This window comes from Grammomys surdaster, unplaced genomic scaffold (assembly GCF_004785775.1).
Source record: "Grammomys surdaster isolate TR1022 unplaced genomic scaffold, NIH_TR_1.0 139, whole genome shotgun sequence".
NCBI classification, from domain to species: domain Eukaryota; kingdom Metazoa; phylum Chordata; class Mammalia; order Rodentia; family Muridae; genus Grammomys; species Grammomys surdaster.
Genome location: NW_021604597.1, coordinates 7,561,785 through 7,572,087, shown reverse-complemented (window position 1 = coordinate 7,572,087; position 10,303 = coordinate 7,561,785). Strand labels below are relative to the sequence as shown.

Sequence of the window (10,303 nt, the reverse complement as noted above, 5' to 3'; positions counted from 1 at the left end):
AGAGAGAGAGAGAGAGAGAGAGAGAGAGAGAGAGAGAGAGAGAGAGACAGAGAGAGAGACAGAGAGAGAGAGACACAGAGAGAGAGACAGAGAGAGAGAGACAGAGACAGACAGACAGAGACAGAGAGAGAGACAGACAGAGACAGAGAGAGACAGACAGAGAGACAGGGGAGTGGGAGGCAGAGAAATAGAGGCAAACAGAGACAGACAGAGAGACCAAAGAGTCAGACAGAGACAAAGAGACACACATAGAGAGACAGAGAGACAGAGACCATTGGATTCATTTTCTCAGGCTTCACAATGAAACTGTGAAGTGGATGATTTCAAGGTTGTTTACAGTTCACAGGTTCACTTTATCTCCACAGCTACCACATCCTACTACTCGGACCTTCTAATTCCTGCTTTTTTATTATTGAAGGACAAGAATGGTGCAGGCTTAGTTAACATTTGGGGAATGTTCTAGAAAAACATAACAATGCCAGTAGGGGTGCGGGGGACTACCACTCTGTGTTCTGCTATATTTGCTGACAGATCTTTCTACTGGCAGAGTTTCTCAGAGCTCCACTGATAACTAGGACAGTGTCCGTTTATAAGGAAATGCCTTGAGCATTTATAAAAGTCATTCAGATAGGCACCAGTGTAGTGCTTAAATGATGCAGCTGTGTGTGTGAGTGTGTGTGTTGACAAAAATGTCTATTAACTATCACTCAGTGTTCTGGAGCCTCTAAACAGAAGTACAGCTATAAAGCATAAGTCTTGAACTATAAACATGGTCTTGGATAGGGATAAGGATACTCCCAGGTTCCACAAAGCATACAGCATGGAACCCTAGAGCTTAGCCATGACAGCACATGCCTTACCAGCATAGCATAGGCCATGGTTGTACTGGGAGGCCAGTGATACTGAGTTAATTTCTTATTTGAAAAGAAGTAAGGCATACATCCTGGAGCCTCAGGAGCCCTGGTAGATAATATATATTGACCAGACCAAATATTTTGCTCAACTGTGCTGGGAACAAATGATATTCTTGTTGTACTCTGCATTTAAATCTAATGAAATTAAAGTTTTATATAATACTTATATAATACATGGTTTCACTTCTGTCTGTGGTTATAGAGAAACCTAGGAACACACAAGCAATCCTGACCACCTGTGGGCCTGTTTTGTACCAGCCAGCCATTATCCCATAAAGACAGGTATGATTTTTATTTATTGTCATCCATATTCCTTAATTGGTATTTTTTTCAAATTGTTATCTCCCATTTATCTTACAAATTGACAAATTAGAAATGATCTGATGGGAAGAAAGAGTTGTATAGCACTTCCTTTCCTTTATAGTCAATATGAACATATTACCAAGTGTACAGAACACTGGACACATAATTATATCAAATGAACTGTTGCTACTTCTTATGCTCTTCACAAATGATGATTTTGAATGCTGAAATGACTATTTTCAGTACTTATGATGGTTTTCTAGAAGGTGAGTAGTCTATGAATGATGGGATGTCACACAAGAAACTACAGTGTATATTATAATACACCGAGCACAGCAGTGTGTGCTTGGTAAATACCTTCTTTCTGGACTAAATCAACAAATGTTGATGAGAAAGAAATGTCAAGGTGGTTCTGTTTCAGAATGGGGAGAGAGAGTTTCAAGAATTTAAAGTGGGCTTGGGAGTCTCGTCGATGGGAACATGAATCCTGGGAAGCTGCAGCAGGAGCATCCCTTATCTTCATCAAACCCAGGATCTACCTCCATCGTATTTTTGCCTCATCATATACCCAAATGCTTGACAGTTTTTAAGCCAACTGTTATATTCATTTGTATCACAATTTTGAAAGAAAACTGAAATTGTTAGCAAACATGAACAGAGTGTTATTAAATCTTAGTTATCTAATGACCCTTGTGTTCCTAGAGATTTAGGTTGTTCTCCCTTTGTTACAGAGGAGATTTGAAGGCGTAGAAACAGCAAAGACTTATCCCCATCAAAATAAGAATTTCTTTCCTACATAAAATGAAAACAACTGGAGGATAAGTAAAAGAAAACATTCTTTGTTGTTTGGATACGTGTATCTTTGTACCAGGGTTTGGCCCATATCTAGGGAATTCTGATCCAGTTCAACTTGCTTATCTTACACTTGGTGTCTTGCCCAGTTGCAGAGATGGAACATGACCCACATTCCAGCATTCTTTCAGCTCCCCTGGGAACATTAATACCTCCCTAGTCTCTACTTCACCAACTAAAAGATGGATGGCCACATGAAAAAGAAGAAACTGAAATCCTGAGGCTGATTCTGTTTTTGTTTTTGTTTTTGTTTTTTGTTTGTTTTTTTTTTTTTTGAGACAGAGTTTCTCTGTATAGCCCTGGCTGTCCTGGAACTCACTCTGTAGACCAGGCTGGGCTCGAACTCAGAAATCCACCTGCCTCTGCCTCCCAAGTGCTGGGATTAAAGGCGTGGGCCACCACTGCCCGGCTTCTGAGGCTGATTCTGAATGGCAGTGGGAAATACAGAGCCTCCTTAAAGAACGTCCTTTGCTGTGCTAAAGAAGGGGACTTAGTTAGCTATTAGGGAGGGGAAGATGCCATCTTTTATCCTGCCTTGGTCTCCTTCAATGATGATGCAATTGAGGGACAGAATAAGGACATGACTTGTTCAAGTTCTCATGTCTTTTTAGTGGCAAGGGGAAACCTGAGGCTCCATCTTTGCCTTCCTTCTGGGGCCTCACTCTGGTTTTAAAGCTCTGGCATCTCTGCGTACTTGTAAAACTTAAATGTAGCTACACCTCTATGAAGGCTGTAGAATATATTTATTCTTATTATTCTATACCAGTGAGAATTAGAGCTTAATCATGTACCAGACAACCCGGGCCAGGACTGATTTCTTATTTGGCACACTCATGCTGCCCAGCTGCCCAGTGCAAGCCGACAGTGAACCCCAGAGGTTCTGCCAGCTGACCCCATAATGACTCACCGCAAACCGTTTCCCACAGCCCTCATTGCCACAGCATCCGCAGCAGTCATTGTTCTGCAGGCCCAAGAACACCAGCGCAGGGAAGATCATCTGCCAGGAAGAGAAGCGCTTAGAGGGTCTGGGGTGAAGGGAAACCCACGGTTTTTCTTGCCAGTGAAGACCTCAGGTCTCAGGGGCTTGAGGGAACATGCAAGACCTAACAGCCGGTATGGCTCATGGGTAGATAGGTGGTTTTGAGTATGGGACTTCCATTTGGTCAACTTCTGTGAGGAGATTTTAAGAGCTGATATGCTGCGTTTTCATTTACAGGGTGGGTTAAAGGCAAGGATATATTTATACTCAGTGTATAGAAAGTGAGTTCCTCCACTACTCCAAGCTGGAGGTCCCACGCGTATTGGAAACAAGGTGATGAAGAAGTGAGTTCCTGAGTGAGGGCTAACCTGCAGCTTCTGTATCCCTTCATTCTAAATCAATCCATTTGTATAAAGCACTGTGTTCTGTTTTTAATTCTTATTGCCATGATTGATTCGAGTAAAGTAATCAAATGGCTGTTAGCTTGGTTCTCTGGGCTCAAATATCCTAGGGTGATTCAAGCCCGAGATTGGGGATGAACCACTTAGTAAACCAGGCTGTCCTCAGTCGCGAATAGAAAGGGGAAGTACATATACTTAAGGCACTACTTTTCATCACACAAAGGTTGTTAGCTTCAGAATGGCATCTCATGCAGTAAGGACTGAATGTGAAACAGATGAAAGCAGGGTGATTCTCCGTAGGAATGTTAGGGTTTCTCTACTCACCAAGACTCCACTTCCCACTATTCCTCCGAAGTACCAGACCTCTTCTGAAAGATGGCTGTTGTCATCCACCACTTTTCCTCCAGGAAAGAACAACAGGATATTTGCCAGGAGGCCAAACACAGCCAGGGGAATGAGGGTGCCCCCCAGGCACCTGGCACAGCCCCCAGTACACATGCTGGGGTGTTACGGTAAAGCACAGAGATCAAAGGCTCCTCACCACCAGCTTCACCGGTCTCCTCAGGGATTTTGGCAGCACGTTCCAGCGGCTGTACCGGGTTCAATAAGAAATTTGGAACCGAATGTCAGAGGTTTTTGAACCGTGGAGCCACTTCACTTCTCAACTACAGCAGGCCCTCAGTGGCAATGGGCATTTATATCCCTGACCCTGTGTCTTTTTTTTGCACCCACATAAATGAGATTACGTTCTGTGCAATCGTTCAATTGTTTTGCCATGGAGACCAATAACCTCTGTTAATAATCCACTAGCACAGACAAGACATTCAAGTTGTTGCAATTGAAGAGAAGGCTGGAATAGGCAGTGCTCGGCACTGCCCCTTTAATTTCATAATGTCTCTGCCCAAATAAAGAAGTATTCCCTAGGCATTACATACATCACTCTCATAATCCACTAATATCCTGATTAACCTTATGCCTCCCAAACACTAAGTGATCTGCTTGGCTCTTCCTTGGTCTTGTTCACGGAAAGCCTGAAGCACAGGCTAATCCAGATGGGCTTGCTTTTCTTAATAGAGAAGTAATTCCACGGCCTTATTGAATACTGCTGAATTCAGGCCTGGGGTTTTTAAAGGATAAAATCAGAACAGCTATTTATTTTACTGCCTAACTGCTGTATTTCTTTACTTGTTTACTCAATTAGGTAATTAAATACCGTGTTCTTCCCAACACGTCATAGAATCAGCAGAACCGACTTTTCTCATTGGGTTGTTTGGTTACTTCATACAGAAATAGAAACCCGTGTCTAAAGGGCAAGGTGAGTGAGCCCTGGGAGAAGCTAGATGCAGATGGAGGCAGAGAGGATGAGACTGGAGGCAGCTAGAAAGTGGGAGGAAGGTAAACACACCCATGGTGGAGGCTTTGTCACCTTTCAGGTGGGTCCTTTCAGTAGGAACCACTACTACCCAGATTGATTATCTTGGTACTGTATGATGAGGACTATGGGTGGGAAAGAGATCCGTTCCAGCTCTTTATTGACAATCTAGAGGTCAAAACTACGGGCAATAAAATATTTAGGGGTTCGAATTGTTGCAAAAACAAAACAATACAATCAAACAACTGACACATAACTGTCATGGAGCCCTTGCTCCTTGACAAGGATGGCCAGGGAAACAATGCGTTGCCAAGTCTCTGGGACCACTGTGTGGGGGAGCTGGCTGTGGGAAGGATTATAGAGAGGCAGACACTGAGGTTCCTTCTGAAGACTCTACAAAATGTGCCTTGGTTGTTCTGTATACACATGGAGAGAATTCAGGGTCAGTGTGAAATAAAAAACAATAAGAAGTGTCCTGAACATCTGCAAAATCCTAAGTACAAAGGAGTATTTTTAGTGGTCCCTACTACCCAGACTAGCATGTTCCATCCAGCTCAAACATTGTTACAGAATTCTTTAAAGTCATCCCAGTGGAAGACAGTGAGCTAATACACACACACACACACACACACACACACACACACACACACACACACTCATGCTCATGTGGAGATCAAAGGAGAATGCAGTGTCCTGCTTTATCATCCTCCATCCCATTCCTGTGTGACAGGGTCTCTCTCTGAATCTGGAGTTTTCTGATTTCTCTGCTAGGCTGAGTGCCTAGCAAGATCCAGGGATCTTTCTGTCTCCACCAGGTTCAGTCATATTTAGACCAAGCTCTGGATGATGTACTGGATGTGTTCCCCTTACCCTCAAGAGCTGGGGTTATTGTCACCAATGGCTATGCCAGGCTTTTAGTTGGGTGCTGGTAATCTAAACTCAGGTCCTCATGTTTGTGAGGCAAACAGTCATACCCACTGCATCATCTCCCCACTCTAGGCCCTCTCTTGAAGGTTTATTGTTTACTGTCTGTCCTAGTGGGATATCAGCAATACATGGTTGGGAAGAAAGAGCCCCATTCCTCATCCAGTCCTCTGGGAAAAGCTGATTCAGAAATGAGAGAAAGTGACAGTTGTAGAAGAAATGGAAGATTGTGGGTGGGGAATTTTTGAAGGAAGACAGAAAAAAAACAGGAAAATGGAAGTATTCTCATGGGCCTCCCATGAGTGGAGTTTTGATGAAAGGGTCTTCTGCAGCATGAAGTCCAAGGGCTTCCTTCCACTAGGTTCAGTCCCATGCCAACAGAACAGGGGATCCCTCGTCTCTAGCACTGAGGACGGGATGTAAGGTGAAGCTGTCTAACTTGCTAAACCTCACCAGGCAACATGCAGAGAACAACCCATTTGTTCAACGGAGAGAAGTCAATCAATGTGTGTGTTGTCCATCAATGTTCCACATCGTAGCCTTCTCTCAAAAACTCTACTTTCTGCCTTCTACTCATAGAAATGCCCGTTCGCAGCAAGGCAAACAGCATCTTTAGCTTGCAGAAAAGTAGGTACACGTCGTACCTCTTTATTGACATATCTAGGTTGCGGGAAAGTAGACATTTGTCCCTATGTACTGAGCATTCAGGGAAAAGATGAGGAGGCACTCTACACATTCACATTCAGGTTCATACAAATACATTTCAGGTCCCAGTCTTTGCTTGCCTTGGAAAAGACTGCTAAAACTTATTTCCCAAGGTCCCATGAAGGATGTCAGAAAACGATAGAAAAATACCAGTGAGGGGCTGAGAAGCTGAGAAGCTAGGGTAGGCAATCCAACTTTGCTGAGGTGCTTGCAAATGTCAGCATGATTTTGATGGCCAGAGGGAAATGGAAGAACAACTGGGATCTAGTCTATATTGAAGAGCTAGGAGGCTTGTATATAGTCTACACCCAGGGTAAGAGAGAAACCCAGGCAGTAAACATTCTTTGGGGACAAGTTCTCCTCTTTCCTTCTCTGACTTTTCCACCTTTTATCTGAAATCTCTCCAGGACTGTTATCAGCAGCCACCTTTTCCAAGAAATCTTCTTCTATAAAAATGGAACTCATGCCTAATATTATTAAGTAGGCACCAAGCCTATAAACCCTAGGGGAAGAACCTAATACTATTCTGCTAAAAAGTAGATCTAGTGGTAGATAAACTGCCCAAGTTCTTATCTTTATAACATAGACTAGCGCATCTCTTAGCTTTCATCAGAGAAGCTTCGTTTTGCAGTAGAGGACAACATAGAGACCCACAAGTAGTAAATATGCATAGAATAAGAGACTGTGGAGTGCTCTGCTCTAAGTGAGAATTCTGTACAATGTTCAGAGATGATGGTAGAAGAAAGTAAGGGGAAAGACTGTAAAAGCAAGAGGGAGCAATGTGTGTAGTGAAACAGTTTTCTGCACATGATGGTGTTATTGCACACATAAATTCACAGAAGCTGGGATGACCTGCACAAAAGGAAGCCATACAAATTTTCAGCACAGATGGGCAGGGCTCATGATGTCCCATTACTAGCTGAAGAGTGATTGCTCCCGGGGTGGGGGTGGGGAGAAGAGAGTTAGTTTTCTACTGGAATTCAACCCGAGACGCTAACCATGTTTCAGTATATAGTCCTACCCCAGTGCACATACAGGAAACACTGAGTTGACTTGGTGTTTGTTTGTTTTGAGACAGAGTCTCTTAGTGTAGTCCAGGCTGTCCTGGAACTTACTCTGTAGATTAGGCTGGCCTTGAATCACAGAGATCCTCCTGCCTCTGCTTCCTGAGTGCTGGGAATTAAAATTTTGCACCACCACCCCTGACTTGACTCTAGTATTGTTTTGATTTTTCTAGTATAGATTTTTTTTTTACGAGTATATAAAATTTGGAGAAAAGTAGCTGGGAGTAGAGTGTATGTGTGTGTGTGTGTGTGTGTGTGTGTGTGTGTATGTGTGTGTGTGTGTGTGTGTGTGTGTGTGTGTGTGGCGGGGATTAAGAGAGGGGTTAGAGAGAAAAAAATGTTCTCAAACCATAAAAAGAAAATCTTTTTATAGTTGATGTGTTGGGGAAACTCAATAAAGCAAAGGCAGAGCTCCAAATGGCAGAATAGTTTAGGGTTTCAACTTGGTTTGTGAATATAGCATCCAGTGCCACTAACTGGGTATACCTGTTGGACCCTTCTTTTACAGCGTCTGATCAGAATTCCTTAGCACACTCTTTAGAAAATTTGGAGCTTGCTTATTTCTCCAAGGGTCATGTTTCAGTATGTGCTGGCAGATAGAAGGAAATTTAATAACAACAAGGCTGAGACGGTTTGAGTATGATTTGTAGATTGTGGGGAGATGGATGTACATGCAGGGTGGGAACTGGGAGCAGGCTCGGGAACCACCTTGCCTCCCATGACCAGAAGGATAATAAACCAGATGTTCTTTAAGTGGAACAATGGACTTTGACTGGCATGGCTAGCCTTCTCATGGCCAGGTCATTTAATTATGAGAATTACTACAAGAGCCATTGGCCCGGAATAGACATGAAGAACTGGAGGACAGAGCCTCACTCCCGCCTTCTCTATCTCAGAACCCTGAGTCACTGAAGGTATCACAGGATATGTCTTAGTCTCTGTCCTGTTGCTGTGAAGAGACCCCACGACCAAGGTAACTCTTACAAAGGAAATCATTTAATTGGGAGCTTCCTAACGGCTTCAGAGTGGCAGTCCATTATCATCATGGCAGGGAGCAATGCTACAAGCATGGCGCTGGAACAGTGGCAGAGGGCTACACCTGATCGGGAAGAAGAGAGAGACTGGGCCCGGCATGAGTCATTAAAACATCAAATCCCTCCCCCAGTGACAAACTTCCCCCAGCAAGCAGACATTTCCTAATCCTTCGAATTCTATGAAAGAGTTATACTCCCTGATGTCTATGAATTTAAATATATGAGCCCGTGGGGTGGAGCTATTCTTATTCAAACCACCATAGGATCCATAGAACTTCCTGCATGTCAGATATGTTTGCATTACTGCTCCATGTTATTCACGCATTTACTCAGAGCAGTTCTAGAAGGCAGATAATAAGCTATGGCTTGTGCCAAGACTTGGACTTAGAATCTAGCAGGAGCAATATATACCCAAAGTCAACATGTCAGTTGGTTTCAAATTCTGAATTCATAAATGCAAAGTTAATCCTGCCTCGTGACTCAAAGGGGTGTTGTGTGGCTTTCTTTAGTATTGATCTTAGTACAAAAGGGCATAGCTGTAACCTCTTAGAGAGATGTGAGTCTGTCCTGAACAACCAGCTCCAATATTGATTTGTTTCAGCATTCACCCATGTTGCCATGGTTACAGGTGAAAGTTACTCTCAACAAGAACTCATCTCTCTGTAGTCTTGTTGGAATAGGTGTGTCACTGGGTATGTAGGCTTTAAGAATCTTGTCCTGGCTGCCTGGGAGCCAATCTTCTCCAAGCAGCCTTCAGATGAAAATAGAGAGCTCAGCTTTGTCTGCACTGTGCCTGCTTGGATGTTGCCACATTCCTGCCTTAATGATAGGACTGAACCTCTGAAACTGTAAGACCAACCCAAATAAATGATGTCTTTATAAGAAAAAAAAAAAAAAAGAACTCATCTCTCTTGCACTATCTGTGAAGTCAAATGGCAATAACTGACATATCATTCTTCAAAACTAAACATACATGTGAATTTTAAAAGAAACTAAGCTTAAAATCTCACATTAAATATTTAAAGTAACCTTTTTCACTCCACACAGGTACACCGACTGCTCCCTTCCAACTCAACGCAGAAAAACCCTAACACTGTTTTTTTTTCCCCCATAAATCTGACTATTATCTTTTGGTCTGTGTCTTTTGTGGTGGTTTGATATGCTTGGTGCAGGGAATGGCACTATTTGGAGGTGTGGTCTTGTTGGGGTAGGTGTGGCTTTGTTGGAGGAAGTGTGTCATTGTGGGAGTGGGCTTTGAAGCTTTTCCCAGAGTCAGCTTTCAGGAGAAAGGACCTTTGGATGAAGATGTAGAACTCTCAGCTCCTCCTGCACCATGCCTGCCTTGACAGTGCCATGCTCCAGCCTTGATGATAATGGACTGAATCTCTGAACCTGTAAGCCAGCCCCAATTAAATGTTGTTCTTATAAGAGTTGCCTTGGTCATGGTGTCTGTTCACAGCAATAAAACCCTAACTAAGGCATTTTTGTACAGGTAATGGTCATTATTATTTTTTGTTTTGAGACAGAGTCTGACTATGCAGTCCTACCTGGCCTTAAATTTGTAATCCTACCTTAACTTTCTGAGTGCTAGATTTACAACATTCTCCACTATATACAACTTTCTCCCAATTAAAAAGAAAAGCTTATTTTCCCCAACATTAAGCAATTCGCATACATATTTTTGAAAATAACAAAATTTTAAAAAGAGCGTTAAGATATATGTATAAGCACATATCATAAGCATATGCATAAGCA

At 42.9% G+C, this 10,303-nt stretch overlaps 1 protein-coding gene across 1 annotated transcript in view; it reads right to left on the bottom strand.

Moving 5' to 3' along the window:
- The window catches only part of Tm4sf4 (transmembrane 4 L six family member 4), a 15,677-nt gene extending 11,516 nt beyond the window's left edge, over positions 1–4,161 (bottom strand). Inside the window, exons 1-2 of the mRNA XM_028763603.1 lie at positions 3,774–4,161; positions 2,977–3,066 (exon numbers count right to left, since the gene is read on the bottom strand). Of these exons, the coding sequence (XP_028619436.1) occupies positions 2,977–3,066; positions 3,774–3,947 (264 nt within the window). The 5' untranslated portion in view covers positions 3,948–4,161. The remainder of the gene's footprint in view (positions 1–2,976; positions 3,067–3,773) is intronic.
- Between the last annotated feature and the right edge of the window lie 6,142 nt (positions 4,162–10,303).